The following is an 18,666-nucleotide window of genomic DNA, read 5'->3' on the forward strand; positions in this document are numbered from 1 at the left end:
AGCCTGACTGATGACGCCATCGCAACCTGCAGCATCAGATGAGAAGAAAATTTTCTTATACTATTAACATGCACTGCTGCTAAATTCAGGGGCTTGGATTAGAGCTGCACGTCGTGGCTGAATCATATGTCTGAACCGTCTGTTTCCTGCACCTGCTGATGAGACCTGCTGGGTTTTGGATGGGAAACGTCATTTGCATATACACACACACACACACACACACACACACACACACACACACACACACACACACGTAGCAAGGAGTGGGAGGTTTTTCACAGCACACAATTATGTTTATCCATCTATGTGTAAGAGTACTCCTGCATATTTAGTTCACCCCAAAACGTGGGAACAGTATTTGCACGCCTGCTGTTTGACATCAGGATGTAAAGATCATTTACATTTATGCAGATTAAGAAATATTGCCATAAATATTGACCCACAGACAGGTGAGACATTGACATAATTAAATTATTTCACGCCTTTGCCATCCTACGAATTCAGCCCACATCCAGTGGGATTTAAAATCAGGTATATCCAACGCTAAAATAAATGGGTATACTCTATACATCCGCATATAACCTGTGAGAAGCTGACAGGATCAACAAACTCATTTTAATCCTTTATTTTATTTAGAAACGATCGCAGACATCTGTACAAGTGAAAACTTTAGCTTCATCAAATCAGTGTGACGGAGCAGAGGTGGAACCGTCCTCCTCCATCTCCACATCCGGGCCTGAGGAGGAAGGTGGCAGGTGAAGGGAGTCTTCTTCAGCCTACGTCAAGAACTGTACCCTACTGTCTGTGTGTTGCATCTGGGTCCACCTCTGAAGAAATCCATCCTCCGTTAGGTCAATCGCTAGTTATTGTGTTGACTATTTGGATTAATCGTACAGTTTATCATCCACCCGTATCATTAAATGTATTCTTATCTTACCTGCAGCGTAGCAGCAAACAGCAGGACGCTCTCCCGCCTCTTCTTCCTCCTCGTCCTCCTCTTGGTCCTCTTGGTGCCTCAGCATGGCCCCTGAATGTTGAGGATGGAGACACAGAGGAGGTCTGGGCGACCAAAGCCAACAGTCAGGATTCAGTCTGTACATCCCGGCCCGAGCTCGATCCTCAGTGCCCTCTATGAGTGTGTGTGTGTGTGTGTGTGTGGTCTTCCTCCTGTCAGCTCTGCCTCTGAAAGCAAAAACAAAGCATCAGATGGGTTTTCTCTGGACGCAGCGGGACTGTATGAGTCACTTCAGACAACAAGCTGATTGGGCAGCTTGTCTCAGACACTGATGTAATGCTTTCTATTAAAGAGTCATGCCTGTGTGTTGCATGTGTTAAAGCAACATTATGCGGAAATGTGTTAAACATGGAGAGCTGTATATGCTACTCATGCTATGAATACTGTATATACTGTACTACCTTATGTACATAACACAACTGTATAAACTATATTTATTTTATCATCCTTTGCACTCTGCACCACATCATGTGTGTGTGTGTGTGTAAATATATATATGGACATTTATAAATATACTTCTTATATATACAGTTTTCATAGTATTTAGCTGTACTAATATACACTGAACAAAAATAACAAAACACTTTTGTTTTTGCTCCCATTTTTCATGAGATGAACTCAAAGATCTAAAACATTTTCTATATACACAAAAAAACCATTTCTCTCAAATATCGTTCACAAATCTGTGTAAATCTGTGACAGTGAGCACTTCTCCTTTGCCGAGATAATCCATCCCACCTCACAGGTGTGGCATATGAAGATGCTGATTAGACAGCATGAATATTGCACAGGTGTGCCTTAGGCTGGCCACAATAAAAGGCCGGGGGGGTCAGAAAACCTGTCAGTATCTGGTGTGACCACCATTTGGATTAGGTTGTTGATTGTGGCCTGTGGAATGATGGTCCACTCCTCTTCAATGGCAAAGGAGAAGTGCTCACTGTCACAGATTTGTGAACAATATTTGAGAGAAATGGTTATTTTGTGCATATTCATTCATTTATTTAATGGGACCATGTACAGTATTAAACATAAACGATTCCATTTGATGCACTGCACCAGAGTTATCTTACATCTACTTTTCATCTGCAGACACAATTAAAACATATTACAGCACAATAACGAACAGTGCAAAGCAAAAAACACACAGGACACATAATACACAATACACAGTTACAGACAATAGCACATAACATACACCCAGTGTCAGTGGCTACAGAGCTGAGACTTTTTCATTTGGTTTTAAATGTACTGATGGAGCGGCAGCTCTTCATATCATCAGGTAGGGCAAATGCGGAGCGACGAAATGGTACGGTCCAATCTGTACAGAGGATTTTGTACCTTTCCATTTCGCCGCTCTTCGTTGAGTTCATATAATGAAAAATGGGAGCAAAAACAAAAGTGTTGCGTTCATATTTTTGTTCATTCATATTTTCCATGTATACTGCATACTGTGGTTACAAACTGTAACACAGATGCACTTGTCTGTAAAGCATATTTTTACACATACTGTAATGTAGTGAGTCCTTGTCTATTAAATAATAGATATTAAATATATTATTATTATTAACATTATTAATATATTAAATAATTTCCCTCTGGGATTATTCAAGTATTTCTGATTCTGATGCTGTAGTTATTTCACTGTGTATTTTATACACGTTGGGCACTAAATATTCCTTAACTCTGATTAAAGTTGTATTTTGTCTCATGTTATGTTACATCTGCAGCCTGTCTGTGACTTCGAGCACCTGCTTTTAATTTTGCATGTTTCGTTCACTGATTTCGTTTTATTGTTTATCACCAGCGCTGTGATCCGATTGGTCGACCGGAGGTCACGTGGACTCTCGCTGCCAATCAGAATGCAGCATTTTGAGAGCCGACACCTTCCTCCTCCTCGGTGCGTCGGTCGGCTTCGTCCCCGGGTTCGGTCACACTTAGTCCCGCCTCTGTGCTCCAGGCTGAGCCGCGACACTTCCCACCCTCCGTGTTCGTCGTCTCCGGGCTTTTGTGGACACTCCCTCTTGAAGTTAACGAGGCAGGAAACCGCGACCAGAACCAGAACCAGAACCCGTCTTCTTCTTCTTTCATTGGGTCTAACCACAACATGGCCTACCCGGGATACGGTGCTGCCCACGGAGCGGTAAGAAAGCCGAGCGGTGTCCGCCGAGCGGCGACCCGGGACGGGCGTCCTCCTGTGCACACAGGGCGGAAGTTGCCCGAGTTGACCGATAATAACATTGACGTCAATGTGTTGACTAAAGAGAGCAATAAAGAGAGCAATCTCTCAGTTAGCTGAGAGTACCAGTAACACCAGGGGCGGAGCGACACGCTATAAACACTCACATGGAGACTGACCGGGACTGTTGGGACACATTGTCTTTGTGCATTGTCTCTCTTAGCACTGAGATAATGTACTGTGTGTGTGTGTGAGTGTGTGTGTGTGTGTGTTTTATGGTGGAAGTTCATGAGATGAGGAAGGGTGGAGACACACACACACACACACACACACACACACACACACACACACACACACACACTCATGGATTCAGTCCCATCAGGATTTCACTTTTTTTGTGTGTGTGTGATTTTTGCAGCAGCATTTTCTCATTTTTTTGGGAAGAATTTTTCTCCCTTTTTTGTTGTTTTCTTTAGTTTTAAACGGCATCAAAAAGTCTAAACAGGCTCAATAAGACAAAAACAGACACTGTTTAAAAAAAAATGGAATTAATTACGAGATTAAAGTCGTTATTAAATATGGCGAGTAATTCATTCTCGCCATATTTAATAACGACTTTATTCTCATAATTAATTCTTTTTTTTTTTTTTTTAAATGTGGCCCTAATACTCCGTCATCGTTTCCTTTTTATTTTCTGTAAGAATCTTTACATTAGTACTGGAGTGTAAAAACAAAAATTGCCGGATATTGTTTTGTTCCGTCATTTGCAGATACACAGTGGTCCCTCGTTTATCGCGGGGGATGCGTTCTAAAAATAACCCGCAATAGACGAAATCCGCAAAGTATTCAGCTTCTTTTTTTACAATTATTATCCATGTTTTAAGGCCGTAGAACCTCTAACCACACACTTTTATACACTTTTCTCAGACAGGCATTAACATTTTCTCACATTTCTCTCTTATTTAAATACTTCTCCCTTAGCCAATCAGGACACAGAACACAATGCGCGTTCATACTGTACAGTACGCTGTAAAAAAAGCATGCAAAGTTACACAAAAAAAACCCGCGAAACAGCGAGGCCACGAAAAGTGAACCGTGTTATAGCGAGGGAGAACTGTGTACTGGAGGGACTGTTTAGTGCTCAACACGAACACACTGAGTCAGCGCTGGTGGACTTTGCATGGACGGAAGAATGCAGCGCTGAGAATGTGTGAGTGAATGGGTTCGTTTGAGATTCAATGAGTGACTTCAGTTCTGCACAGACTGAACCCGTCAGCGTGCGTTTGCTTCCAGTCAGTGAAAGGTTACAAAAGAGCAACTATAGCTTCCTGGACACAGTTTCACCATTTAAACTAACGCTGCAGAGAGACGACAGACAGAAAGTGTGTTTTTAAACCTCTCTAACATTTAGACATCTCCTGTTTTTCCCTGAATATCTTGAGGTTCCTCTGCCATAATGTCTATAGAAGCTACCCAGCTCCGGTTCTGGCACGACACCAGCTCCGGGCCTGTAAACCTCCTCTTCTTCTTCTTCTTCTTCCCCCCACGGTACAAACACTAACACTCCCCCGGTGCTCTGAGCTCACAGACTCTTTCTGTTTCTGTCTGTCTGCAGCAGGATCCTCTGTACGGGTATTTTTCAGCTGTAGCTGGACAGGTAACACACACACACACACACACACACACACACACACACCTTACCTCACCTCCGTATTCTGTGCAGCGGTATGTTATCTGTTTTCTTGAACTCTGACAGGATGGACAGATCTCACCGGACGAGCTGCAGCGCTGCCTCACACAGTCTGGCTTCTCTGGATCGTACAAACGTAAGTACACCAGACGGAGATATATTTCATTTAAAGTCATTCCCAGTGAGAACTACTCCGCTCTTACTGCAAGAGACGGATGCTGGTACTGTACATACAGAGGCTCTGAGGTCAAAAAACTCTCCAACATGAGACATTATGGAGACAGTAACAGAATACAGATGGTTTCAGCGATGTGTTTAACATTCAATCATTTCTTTGTGTGTTTTCTTTCCACAGCTTTCTGCCTGGAGACCTGCAGACTGATGATCAGCATGCTGGATGTATCCTTCACCCGTCAGCCAATCAAGAGAGGTTTAGTAGACTGACTCGCAGGTGGAAGAAGGTGTCAATGATGACTTAAACTTCATAACGTGCGTCATAAAAACGCAGGAAACGCAGACTCACGCATGGAAAGTGACAAAAACGCCTCTTTTGCCGAACTGTAACCAGGCTCTGCATTAGTGCCGACGTTTGACCGCAGTACATTACATTACATTACATTGCATTTAGCAGACGCTTTTATCCAAAGCGACTTACAGAGGAGGACATAAGCTGAGAAAGGTGTAAAGGACACAGAGTAGTTGTTAGTTTTGTTAGTGTTGTTAGGCAGGGAAGCATTCTGGAAACAGAAAGGTTTTTACAAGTTTTTTAAAGGTAGAAAGGGATGTTGCTGTTCTAGTAGCCGTTGGTCATTCCACAATTTGGGGACGACCACAGAGAAGAGTTTAGATGGACCTCGCTTTGCGAGAGGCGAGGGTACAACTAGACGGTTTGTATGAGCGGAGCTTAGCGCCCTGGTCGGGATGTGAGCCTTGATTAAGACGCTGAGATAGGCAGGGGCAGATCCTGAGGTGGTTTGTAGGCTAGGGTCAGAGCTTGTGTTTAATTCTGGCAGCTACAGGCAGCCAGTGCAGGTCGCTGAAGAGTGGGGTGACATGTGACCTTTTAGGTTGGTTGAAAACCAGTCGCGCTGCGGCATTCTGGACCATTTGCAAAGGTTTGATCGCGCAAGCAGGTAGGCCAGCCAAGAGCGAGTTGCAGTAATCGAGGCGGGAGCTGACTGTAGCCTGTATCAGGAGCTGAGCGGCAATGGGGGTCAGGAACGTCTGATTTTTCTAATATTGTACAATGCATAGCGACATGACCTCGCTACGGAGGAAATGTGTTCAGAGAGAGAAAGACGATCATCTAGTACCACGCCCAGGTTTTTAGCAGCATGGTTAGGGGTAATAGTGACAGTACCAATTTTCAGGTTGAAGTCATGGCAGATTGACTCATGGGCAGGGATGACCAGGAGTTCGGTTTTTGACAGATTAAACTGGAGATGGTGGTCTTTCATCCAAGTTGACAGATCAGAGAGACAGGCGGAGATGCGTGTAATATAAATATAAAACATATGTACAACTTACATCTGTATTCTATGTTATTCACTGAAAGCAGCAGCTTCTTCGACCGCAGTAATTACCTCAGTGTCTTCTCATGGTTGTCCCCTCGGTTAGCTTCCCGTCTGTTATCCAGCAGAGCATGGAGTGTGAAAATAGAAAAATAAAGTAGGTGATTGGTCCTTGACTGACCGTGGCGTCTCAGAGGGACATGTCCGGCACCATGGGCTTTAATGAGTTCAAGGAACTGTGCCAGGTTCTGAACGGCTGGAAGACCACCTTTGCATCATACGACCGGGACCGCAGTGGAACGATGGAGGGCCCCGAGCTGCAGCACGCCATCAGCGCCATGGGTACGGTCAAAACTAACACAACAAGACACCTGAGTTGTTTGTAGTTTTGTATTTTTATCTGTTGTTTGCCCTCCTAAATGATTTTATCTGAAGGAACTCGTTGGTTAATCAGGAATAAAAAGATCTCAAGATGTTTATTTCAGTTCACCTTCGCACTGACGGGTGTGTTGCATCAAGAGGAAGACTTGTGACACAGGTTGGACTGTCACAATAAAAGGCAGTTTTATCTCGAGCTGTTTCACAGAGAGCTACAGATAACAATAGTTTTTTCTCTCAGCAAGGCAAAGTCATGACCCGCCCTACTCTGTCTATGATTGGCTGGTGCTCGTTGCCTTTGTGTGCAGAGAAGAATCTTTTTTTGTCTAAACTCGTGAAAAATGGGAGCAAAACCAAAAGTTTATATTTTACCTGTGTGGAGATAAAGTGTAAATTGTATCTGTTCCATGAGTCGCTCTGAAACACATTATTAGGTATGTCCTCTCAGCTTGGTCTACGTTTAATAATGCTTTAATAATATGTTTTTCTGTGCAGGTTTCAACCTGAGCCCTCAGGCCATGAACATCGTCATGAAGCGCTACAGCACCAACGGCAGAATCGGCTTTGATGATTTCATGAGTTGTTGCATAAGGCTCCGTGGCCTGACTGGTGAGTGGGGCGAGGAATGCATGAACTCTGAGACAGTTGGTACCTTGTTGAGAGAAGTTGACCAAGGACTCTGTTTTAATGTGTTTCTCAGATCATTTCCGACGGCGAGACACAACCCAAGCTGGTGCGGCCATGTTTCACTACGATGATGTAAGTTTCCACAACTTCTTTTTTAATTTTCTGAAGCTTCAATGTTCAGCTTTGAGTTGATTGTAACATCACAGGAAAAGCAGCTGTTGGACCACCAGAGTTAGACCCCCACACAGCTCACCAAGAATGATCCAAACAAGCTAAAAAGCCAAAACTTCCATCTACAGCTACAGTTTACTAACTCTGTTGGTCTTTCACCATCTTTTATGATGCATGTCTTAAACCGATCAGCCGTAACATTCAGACCACTGACAGCTGAAGTGAATAACACTGATTATCTTGCTATCGTGGCACCTGTCAGTGGGTGGCAGCAAGTGAACATTTTGTCCTCAAAGTTGATGTAAGAAGCAGACTCAGGATTTGAGCAACTTTGAAGAACCAAACTGCAATGGATGGAGCCAAGTCCAGTTGCCCCTTCTTGAAGAAATATGACCTGGATGACTGAGAACCTCCACAAAATGGTGGCAGTTTATTCCTTGATGGCAGAGGCCTCTCTCAGCAGGACAATGCGCCCTGCCACAAAACAACAATGGTTCAGGGACAGTTGACTCAAGGTGTTGACTCCGTCTCCAAATACCCCCAATCCAACTGAGCATCTGTGGGATGTGCTGGACAAATGGAGTCTGACCCCCGGAGGCCAATGGAGTCTGACCCCCGGAGGCCAATGGAGTTCAATCCATGGAAACCAAACAGAGTCTGACCCCCGGAGGCCGAACGAAGTCCGACCCTCGGAGGCCGAACGGAGGTGAGTTGAGTGACTGAGTTCAAGGTGTTGACTCCGTCTCCAAATACCCCCAATCCAATTGAGCATCTGTGGAATGTGCTGGCCGAACGGAGTCCGACCCTCGGAGGCCGAACGGAGTCCGACCCTCGGAGGCCGAACGGAGTCCGACCCTCGGAGGCCAAACAGAGTGTGATCCATGGAGGCCCCACCTTGTAATTTACAGGACTTAAAGAACCTGCTGCTAACATCTTGTTGCCAGATACCACAGCACACCTTCAGAGGTCTAGTGGAGTCCATGCCACGGGTCAAGGCTACAGGGCCTACACCTACCTATTGGCAGGTGGTCATAATGTTACGGCTGATTGGTGTATCATTTTATCACTTTTATGTTGATACGGCAAGCTATTAGATGATTTAAGTCCAAGCTTAAGAGTCCTACAATAACTCTGGATCTCTCTCTCTTTCTCTCTCTCTCTCTCTCTAGTTTGTCCAAGTCTCCATGAGCTTATGAGGATGAAAACCCGAGACCGATGGGACACACCGGCCTTTTAAAACCATTTCATGTTAACCGCATCTACTTACAGCATGTATGTTTTTTAATCGAGTTAAAACACCACTGTCACATTCCATTTCTACTTTTTTTTAAAAACAAATAATGCATTTTGTACCAAACTTATAAGAACTATTGTAACCTCAGTCTGTACCAATGACAAAGCAGTGCCTGTATACTGGAGGACGTTATTACCAATCTACATGTTAACTTTTTCTTCGAGAGTAACCATGTTAGCTCATAGCAGACAAAGGAGTGTGAACACGTATGAAATGAATTAAAATGTCAACCACTAATGTGTAACGTCACAAACTGGTGTTAAGCTCCTGTGTACTCTGTTTGTTTGGCTTTTTAAACTCAGTTGAAGAACTTAAATCTACGTTTTTTTAAAAAGAATCCGGAAAAGTCAGGAATCAAAGTTTCCTGCAACTAAACGACTCACAAAACTCTGAGATTTCTAAAGGGAGTTGTTGACTTCTTCCCGAGTGAATAATGAAGGTGAAACAGTGAAATCTGTTGGAAAAGTATCACAAATACCTGCTGCTGCTTATCTTGGCAGGTCAAACATACTATAGACACAGAAGGGTCTAACTTTAACTACACGCTGTTACAGCAACTGAATCTGTATTTCTCACAAGACAGAACAAACTATTAAGAATTTGATGTAGACAGCATTTCATAAAGTTCATCAAATCAAATCTTCATTTTTAAAGGGAGACTACCAGAGAGACTCTTTAGATTGATCTCCTGCTTCATTGTTTAGCGTGGTTACCACAGAGACATCTGATAGAAGGTTAGTTCAAACCAAGTAATCTGAGTGGACAAGAGTCGTTCCATGAGCGCTGATATAGAGAATAATGGCAATGAGACGGTTCTAAAGGCCGTTATAACTGACCGACTTTGATGCCTTTGTGTATTTGAACGTGCAAGAGAAGGGCTGTTGGGACAACGACACAGCACCATCACGCGATTGTCGTACACGAATTTTAGAAACGAAAACATGAAACGTCAAGTAACATTTAATATTACTTCCACAGCAGTGGAAGCAGTCAGTGTCACAATATTAATACCAATATTTTAGATAGTGACATTAAATAAATGAAATGCAAAGAAAGTCTTGTATCCAATTTATTGATTTCTTTTTATTTAAATGTACAAGTCAAATAAATTTAAATAGACAAAAATATAAAAAAATATTCTATTCCATTTTTATTTAAGTAGGATTTCATAATATTAAAAATAGCTTTAATATTTCTGAGTAACGTCTGCACACTACTTTTTTTTTCATCTAATTAATCAGCTGTCTTATCACTGGCTGCCCTGGACAAGTCGCCAGTTCATCACAGTGCAATTTAAATCGATTAACCAATCAACCTATTAAGTGCCTGTATTCGGTCTGTGGGAGAAGCCGGAGCACCCGGAGAGAACCCACAAAGACATGGTGAGAACAAGCAAACCTACAGTGCTAACCACTGCACCACCGTGCTGTCCTAAATTATGATTATCTTTATTACATTTAATATTACTGAGGAGTAATAATCTCAAGCCCACGTGATTACGACACCTCCCTCAAGCGGGGAAGGAAAAACTCCCCAAAAAACCCTTTAACGGGAGAAACGGGGAGAAACCTTGGGAAAGATCACACAAGAGGGAACTCCTTTCCAGAGATAGTTTAGTGTCTGATGGGCCGAAAACAGCCTGGTGGTGTGTAACTGTAATTAAACAGATCATTAAGCATTACTTAAATGCTCTTTTTTTTTTTTTTTAGTTACTTGTTCCACCTGTGCAGACGTTACTATACAAACCTCCCACGTCATGTCCTCTTCATCTTGCTCCATCGTCCTTTGGTGCTTCCTCCGGTACATCCATGGGCTGGTGTTCACCCTCATCCAGGCTCATCCTTCCTCGTTCCTTTTCCTCTTCCTCCCCCTAGAGGAGCAGTCCTGGCTTCTGTACAGATCAAATGTTACAAATCTCATGAATTGTGCGGTGATCGAATTGAAATCAAGAAAAGGAAGTCGCGTAACACCTACCTGCGGTTGCTCTCGGAGGGATCGACCTCGCTGGATGAAGTCTGTTGAGAGTCACAGATCTCTGTGGGAGGAAAAACAGAAAAGTTCATATGATCACCAACATTTGGAAACATCTCACGACACGAGTTAGATCCACAACCAGACTACCAGATGAGTTTGCGTCTCCAACTCACCCAGACTCATCTTCATCCGTTTCCTCTCTGGTGAGCCGTCTGGATTTTTCCATAGGCCGAGATGTGACGCAAAGAACGTGTCCCACGTCCTTTTCCTCCTTGGCTTCATCTCGGCCTCATTGGACGGAGCTTTAGTTGGGGCCTGTATTGACGTATGAAGAATGCTCATCTTCATGACTTTCCGCATTGGTGGGCCGCTCACTGGGTTTTTGCGCAAACCCAGGTGTGACGCGATGAACGTGTCCCACGTCCTCTTCCTCCTTGGCTTCATCTCGGCCTCATTGGACGGAGCTTTAGTTGTGGCCTGTATTGACGTATGAAGAACGCTCATCTTCATGACTTTCCGCATTGGTGAGCCGCTCACTGGGTTTTTGCGCAAACCCAGGTGTGACGCAATGAACGTGTCCCACGTCCTCTTCCTCCTTGGCTTCATCTCGGCCTCATTGGACGGAGCTTTAGTTGGGGCTTGTATTGAATTATGAAGAATGCTCATCTTCATGACCTTCCGCATTGGTGAGCCGCTCACTGGGTTTTTGCGCAAACCCAGGTGTGACGCAATGAACGTGTCCCACGTCCTCTTCCTCTGCGGCTTCCGTTCGACCGCGCTGGATGGAATCTCAGTTGGAGCCTCTTTGGAGTTTTGACACAACTCTTGATTTTGTGTCGTCTGGCAGACTTCTGACTGGAAAGGAGCGTGGACGTCCGGCTCAGGGACTTCAATTGCAACCTGTGTGGAGTGGTGAAGCGGCGTCCTCCTCCTCTTCTGTTGGTCAGTAGCTCTGATGGGCAACAGCAGCTCTGGTTGGGTACTTTCCTCGTCCTTTCCTTGTGGTTCTGATGGATCCTGGTCCGTACTGATGGCGAGGCAGCTGAATGCCGATGCTAATTCCAGTATCAGAGGATGCTCTTGGTGACTGAGCCAAGCGGGAAGGTTCTGGTGAACGCTGGTCAAGCTGGTGGAGGCCTGGTCCCTGTTATCAGCTCTCAGACTCTGATCCTGACACACCTCCATCATTTCACAGCACGATTTTACGCTGGAAGAAAATCACTGAGTCATTCATCCATTTACAGCAGCACAGAGATTTCTATACACGCCAATTTAATGTAGACTTACTAGAAGGTGTTGGGGTGGCTGTCTGCAAGGTCGTTCATGGTGATAAACGGATCTTCAAGAAGATGGCTGGGTGTGATCCTCTTATCCACATCCAGGTGAAGCATCTTCTTCAGCAGATTTACAAAGTTCTCCCGGTCTTCGATTTCTGCCTTGGTGTCCTCGTCCGACAGGTGACAAACTAGCTTCACCTGAATCAGTAGAAGTCACAAAGGTCAGGATAATCTCTATTTGTCTTAAAGACACGTTAAATGTTCTCATGGGGACCTCCTACCTTTGTCAGATCATCCAGGGAGGCGGAACAGGTCTTGCTCCAGGAGGTGTGTCCATATTCTTTTGATGTCTAAAGAGAAATAATTTTTGATTGTCTAATCTGTTCCAAACACAGTGAGCGAGATCAGATGGATAGACCAAGAGACTGGTGGAATGACAGAAATAAAAAGAAAGAGTGTCCGTACCTTCAATCTCCATCGACGACGACGACGGCCCTTCCTTCGGAAAAAATACTTTGTGTTGATCCCATCTTTGAGGAGCCGCTGCGGTAGTTGGCCCTGACTCTGCACCATATATCGAAGCTGTTGGTACAACACAAAGTCACTCTGTCAGTTACACTTGGTACATAACGATAAAGATGTTTTTTTGTCTTAAGTTTTTATGAATTGCTTCAAATTTTTTTGGGACATTTTGAGAATTACGCTTCATTTACTTTCTCGTCAAGAGTTTGATTAGTTTAGATAAAGACTGAAAGAAGGAGCACGGAAGCATATTGTTGCCACACCAGAAAAATAATATTAGAACGTAAAACGTTTTAACGTAAAAGGTTTCACTTTAAAACATTTACTGTTATAATGTGAAATCCTTCACGTGATAATTTACATTGTTAAAGTGCGATACATTTGACATAACAATAAATGATCAAACTTTAACCTCAATCAAACATTTTGTTATAACAATAAATTATCACATTATAACAAACTGTCATGTTATATTGTGTTATGTTTCACATTATAAAGAAATTATCATGTTTTAATGTGATGTTTAACATTATGACAATAAATTGCCATGTCACACAATGAAACGTGTTACATTTTAACGTGAAGCATTTCACGGTATAACAATAAATTGTCATGTTTAAATGTGATATGTTTCACATTATAATATTGCCACGTCATATTGTGAAGCGTGTCACGTTTTAAAGTAAAGCTTTTCTCATAAATGGTCTTTTTTTTTTTTAAGTGACAGGAAATGTGGGGATAGAGAGAGACAGGGAATGACACGTGGGAAAGAGCCACAGGTCGGATTCGAACCCTGGGCTTCCACAGCAAGGACTGAGCCTTCGTACATGGGGTGGCTGCCGGTCGTGTTTTACCGTGAATCGTTTCATGTTATGCCTATAAATGGTCCTTTACGTGATTATTTTCATTGTTATAAATTATCAAACTTTAACCTGAAACGTTTGTCATTCTACCAATAGATTATCACCTTACATCGTGTTATGTTTCATGTTATAACAAATAATCATGTTTTAATGTGAGGTTTCACATTACGACCATAAATTGTCACATTTTAACATGAAATGTTTCACGTTATAACAATATATTGCCATGTTATACCGTGAAACATGTCACATGTCACGTTTTAACCTGAAGCGTTATGTTTCACGGTACAATAAATTGCCATGTTATATGGTGTTATATTTCACGTTATAACAATAAATAATAATGTTTTAACGTGAAGCATTTAACGCTATAACAATAAATTGCTACGTCATACCGTGAAGCGTGTCACGGTTTAACGTGAAATGTTTCACGTTACAACAATAAATTGCCACATTTTAAGTGTTTCACGGTAGAAAAATAAAAGATCCCATTTTAATGTGAAATTTGTCACGTTAAAATGATAAATTGCCACGTTATATCATATTATGTTTCACGTTATAACAAATAATCATGTTTTAATGTGAGGTTTCACATTACGACCATAAATTGTCACATTTTAACGTGAAACATTTCATGTTATAACAATATATTGCCATGTTATACCGCGAAACATGTCACATGTCAACATGTCACGTTTTAACCTGAAGCGTTATGTTTCACGGTACAATAAACTGCCACGTTATATGGTGTTATATTTCACGTTATAAAAATAAATAATAATGTTTTTACGCAAAGCGTGTCACGTTATAACAATAAATTGTCATGTTTAAATGTGATATGTTTCACATTATAACATGAAATTGCTACGTCATACCGTGAAGCGTGTCATGTTTTTACGTGAAGTGTGTCACGTTACAACAATAAATTGCCACGTTATATTGTGTTATGTTTCATGTTATATTAGGCTAACTATTTCAGTCTTTGCCAATCTAAGAGATGACTTCAGAGATGTATTAATAATCTTATCTAACTCCTGGAAAGAAAATGTTCCCTTCAGCTGTTGCTTGAGATACTATTCATAACTAAAACTAATAAGAGTCAGTGTTTTTTCACCCTTCATACACAATACATGAGACTTTGTTTGCTGAGTTCAAACACTGACCATGGCGTATTCGCTGTGTCCAAGGTACAGCAAATTGCCCGTGAATAGCTCCGCAGCAACGCAGCCCAAAGCCCACATGTCGAGGGCTGGAGTGACGGGAAATCCCAGGATGTTCTCTGGAGCCCTGAGAGAAGAAAACGAAACAGTAACGCATGTTTTGTTTCCGTGTTTTAACTGCTTTGTCAGCAAGGTCGAACCTCTGCCACGTGACCACTTACTTACCTGTAAGCGAGCGGGGAGGCGGATATGCCCCAATCTGACTCAGAGACGTGACAGGCCAAGCCGAAGTCGATCAGTTTTATCTTCATTGGCTGGTTTACGTGGTCCACCATCATGATGTTGTCTGGCTTGATGTCCGTGTGTACGATTCCCATGTTCTTCAGGAGTTGTAGAGCTGTGGCCATCTGAAGTCATGGATAAATCACATAAGAAGGTCAGTCACTTCACTTGGTACTACTTTTGATTTGCAGGTCTTGTCAAAAAACAAAGGTGACACATACCTGGTGCACGACTGGGCGGATTTCTTTCACAGAGAGCGAGCAGGATGGTTTCTTCTGCAAGAAATCCCACAGACTCATATCCAGCATTTCAAACTCGAAGCAGATGTGCTCTCGGTCGATAAAACAGTCGTTGAATCGGACAAAGTTAAATCTGTCCGAGTCGAAAGCTCTCAGCTGTTCAAGGACGTCCATCTGGGGAACACGAGATGTTAGATTTAAGGTGAACGTTTGAAGCATCGCGCAGTATAAATGAGAACTTTAGACAAACATCACTTGAGTTTCACCTCGTTCTGAACTTCAGCTGTGACGTCGTTGTCCTTTAATATCTTCACAGCCACCGTTTCCCTGGTGGCTGTCTTGACACACTTGACCACCTTTCCATAGACCCCTTTCCCCAAAACGGACTGAACAAAGTACTGAGAGGAGGACGAGGTGAGGACGCGTGGGACCACCTGGGATTCCTCACCTGAAGAAGAGGAGGAGGAGGAGGATGTGGCCTCCTCTTCAGATGGTACAGACTGAGCCGGGTCTCGGTAATTTGTGGTCTAGAGGAGAAGAAAAGGGTGACAGACACGACATAAAGTCACATTTTGTCCCATAAAACAGGACAGCAGCAGCAGCAGCAGCAGCAGTATAAATGCAGTTTACATGCAGGGATACATTATATTCCTCATTAAAGCTTTGACAGTCTGATAGATTTACTATAAAAATAACTATTAAATATATCTGCTTGTTAGTGAAGCAGATCAAACCAAAAAGTAACTGCTCACTCGTCTTTGGAAGGAGACTCGTGATGACTAGCACTGAAACAAGTTAATTTAATGGACTTACCATGATGTTGCTGTAGAAGTCTTTTCCTCAAACTGATTTGTCGAAGTTCACTCGAGCAAACTTGCAGCCGGAGTCCAAACTAAGTCCAAACTGCACACTGACCTCTGAGCTGAGAGCTGCAGGTCTGGTTCCGTTTGGAATGGGTCCTTTGTTCAGACAGAGTTCTACATTCTGCAGGTAGAACTTGGCTTGGATCTTACGAATCATAACAGGAACAGCTCTCCGGAATGTTTGTTTGACTGCAGCAACATTGTCTCATGCAACATGGAGGAGGTTTCTCCATGAATCAGGTCGAACAGAGCATTTTAAAAAAAGGATCCATGCTTTATTTACATAAAATGCATTAAAAATGACCCGCGCCTAGTCCTGTCCCCCGAGTATGGCGGTGACTGGGATACTCCCATGGCGGCCCTATAACCTATATATAGTTGTCCCTCACTATAACGCAGTTCACCTTTCGCGGACTCGCTGTTTCGTGGATTTTTTTTGTGTAATTTTGCATGCTTTTTTTTTACAGCGTACTGTACAGTATGAACGCGTGTTCGGCACCGTCAGAGGAACTGTGACACTTATGTGTCAAACCTCATAGACTGATCATTAAAATTAAATTTGTTAAAAATGTTTGGCCTTGAAAACAGGTTTTGATCTTTGGTTTCATTTACTAATACAGTATTTTACTTATTTTTGTTAAATCTGCGAACGTTTGAACTTTGAGAGTTTAAATAAGAGAGAAATGTGAGAAAATGTTAATGCCTGTCTGAGAAAAGTGTTTAAAAGTGTGAGTTAGGAATTTTACGGCCTTAAAACACGTATAATAATTGTAAAAAATTATATATATGTAGCGCTCCCCTTAATAGATATATTGATTAGGGAAGGGCTTTTGGGTTCTTTATCAAATGTTGTTAACCCTGATTAACTCAGTTTTAATAATTATCTTGGATCTCGTTTTACATTAAACACATGAAATTATTTAAACTCACCTCTGATGAATTCACCTTTTAGAGCTTTAGTTTCAATACCGATTTTAAACCAAACATGTCTATGTGTCTCTTTAAATATGAAATTATGCCCTACTATCAGGTAAATGCAATAAAGTCACACCACTCAGATTTTAGAAGAATAATACTCAATTATTTACTTATCAAAAGGAAACAAAAAACATTAAATAAAATTATACACTTCAACACTTCAAAAGGAAATTTACCCTTTTTCTTCCTTTAAAGAAACCTCTTACTTTACCATATTACTGTAAGAGAATAAGTGAACTTTCACTTTCAACCTAAAGTAAATTCAGTTATAAAACCTTAATTAACCCTCTTCTAGGCAACCATATAAACACAACACACTCAGGTTACTTAAAACAAAATAAAACGTTGCAGGCCTGGATCGATGCTCGTGATCGTGGCAGCCCAAACAGAATGTCTGTTTCGCTCTCCAATGAGCAAAATAAAACCTTGGTACCTTAGCGATAACTCCTGGCTTGTCTGTGATCCAAACGGTACAGGTTCAGCAGCAGGTCCAGGTCTCAATGCAAACTTGTCCTTTTACACATCGACCGTTTGGCAAACAATCGAAGAAAAAACAAGATTCACCAAGCTTTGTGCGCTCTACAGTTACTATTTAACTTGCATGCTCCTCTGTTGCTTTCAGCTCGTGGCTCGTCTCTCACACCTTAATTGTCCGAGCTGAACACCTGAGAACACCTGACGCTCCTGCAGCGTGTTATTAACCCCATAACTGCTGGTCGAGACATTTGCCAGAAAAACATTGCATTTTTTAACAAACACCAAGCACAGCATACATTTTAAATGATTTTTACCCATTTTACAACTCTTCTTAAATGTTTTTTTAACCTTTTTTAAACTAAAACATTTCTAAATGATTTTAATAGTATTTATACTACTATTTATTACATAGCTTCAACAACCTTTTTACCGACAGTTTTAACCGGGTTACACACACCTGTGCAATAATCATGCTGTCTAATCAGCATCTTGATATGCCACACCTGTGAGGTGGGATGGATTATCTCGGCAAAGGAGAAGTGCTCACTATCACAGATTCAGACAGATTTATGAACAATATTCGAGATAAATTATTTCGTGTATATAGAAAATGTTTTAGATCTTTGAGTTCATCTCATGAAAAATGGAAGCAAAAAAAGTTTAGTGGTATATATAATCAGACTTAGAAATGTCCATTACACAGCACATTGGCCACCATAAGCTACATACCAGACCAGACCAAGTAATACTCTAACGTCAGTACTGGTTTTTAAATTAAGAATTCAACGTTTCATTTCTAGTACAATGAACATGTAGTTTCTTTCAAAATAAATTTTTCCAAACATACATTTTAAACTCCTGTACATACCCCAGCACGTCATGTTACTCACACATTGCCTCTTTCTCGCCTGTCTTTGCTGTCTCTGTCTAGTGATGTCAGCCATCTGATAATGTGTGCCAGCTGGCTGCAGGTTTCATGTGTTGCTTTGTAAGTAGGGCAAAACATATGGTGCAATATGTCAGGACATGGTTACACTGAAAGTAGTATTTCCTTGTCTTGTTTAGACTTTAAGCAGCAGCATAAAAGCTCAGAGTAAATCCGTCTTCAGCAGTAACCTTGCTTGCCAGCATGACCATTGACAAGGAGCCAATAAAGGGGCATGTAAAGT

At 42.1% G+C, this 18,666-nt stretch overlaps 2 protein-coding genes across 3 annotated transcripts; one reads left to right on the forward strand and one right to left on the reverse strand.

Annotated features, from left to right (window-relative positions):
- Nucleotides 1-3,020: 3,020 nt before the first annotated feature.
- Nucleotides 3,021-9,111, forward strand: sri (sorcin). Of its 2 annotated transcripts, none has more exons than XM_027283736.1 (8): nt 3,021-3,155; nt 4,807-4,848; nt 4,948-5,017; nt 5,237-5,280; nt 6,587-6,734; nt 7,266-7,379; nt 7,471-7,529; nt 8,738-9,111. In XM_027283736.1, exons 1-8 carry the CDS (start codon nt 3,120-3,122, stop codon nt 8,762-8,764), a joined length of 540 nt encoding a protein of 179 aa, XP_027139537.1. In that variant the 5' UTR covers nt 3,021-3,119; the 3' UTR covers nt 8,765-9,111. The 2 variants fall into 2 exon arrangements, with proteins under 2 accessions (XP_027139537.1, XP_027139538.1); XM_027283737.1 differs by having other exon boundaries at nt 3,024-3,155; nt 4,810-4,848.
- LOC104936474 (homeodomain-interacting protein kinase 3-like) lies at nt 8,899-16,122 on the reverse strand. Its single transcript, XM_010752511.3, has 11 exons — nt 15,993-16,122; nt 15,446-15,706; nt 15,162-15,353; nt 14,884-15,065; nt 14,662-14,785; nt 12,579-12,695; nt 12,395-12,463; nt 12,124-12,311; nt 11,010-12,043; nt 10,837-10,897; nt 8,899-10,753 (listed from the first exon to the last, which is right to left on the reverse strand). The coding sequence occupies exons 1-11, from the start codon at nt 15,993-15,995 to the stop codon at nt 10,699-10,701; spliced, it is 2,286 nt and encodes a 761-aa protein (XP_010750813.3). The 5' UTR covers nt 15,996-16,122; the 3' UTR covers nt 8,899-10,698.
- Nucleotides 16,123-18,666: the final 2,544 nt, after the last annotated feature.

The sequence above is a fragment of the Larimichthys crocea genome, chromosome X (assembly GCF_000972845.2).
Source record: "Larimichthys crocea isolate SSNF chromosome X, L_crocea_2.0, whole genome shotgun sequence".
Lineage (NCBI taxonomy): Eukaryota > Metazoa > Chordata > Actinopteri > Sciaenidae > Larimichthys > Larimichthys crocea.

What these genes read in the sequence shown, in the direction of transcription:
- sri (XM_027283736.1), top strand. Translation starts at nt 3,120, where the DNA reads ATGGCCTACCCGGGATACGGTGCTGCCCACGGAGCG. An exon ending in TTTCAGCTGTAGCTGGACAG is followed by an intron (nt 4,849 to 4,947) that starts GTAACACACACA and finishes GAACTCTGACAG; the next exon opens with GATGGACAGATCTCACCGGA. An exon ending in CCATGTTTCACTACGATGAT is followed by an intron (nt 7,530 to 8,737) that starts GTAAGTTTCCAC and finishes CTCTCTCTCTAG; the next exon opens with TTTGTCCAAGTCTCCATGAG.
- LOC104936474 (XM_010752511.3), bottom strand. An exon ending in GCCTCCCCGCTCGCTTACAG is followed by an intron (nt 14,786 to 14,883) that starts GTAAGTAAGTGG and finishes TTCTTCTCTCAG; the next exon opens with GGCTCCAGAGAACATCCTGG. An exon ending in CCCTGGATGATCTGACAAAG is followed by an intron (nt 12,312 to 12,394) that starts GTAGGAGGTCCC and finishes CTACTGATTCAG; the next exon opens with GTGAAGCTAGTTTGTCACCT.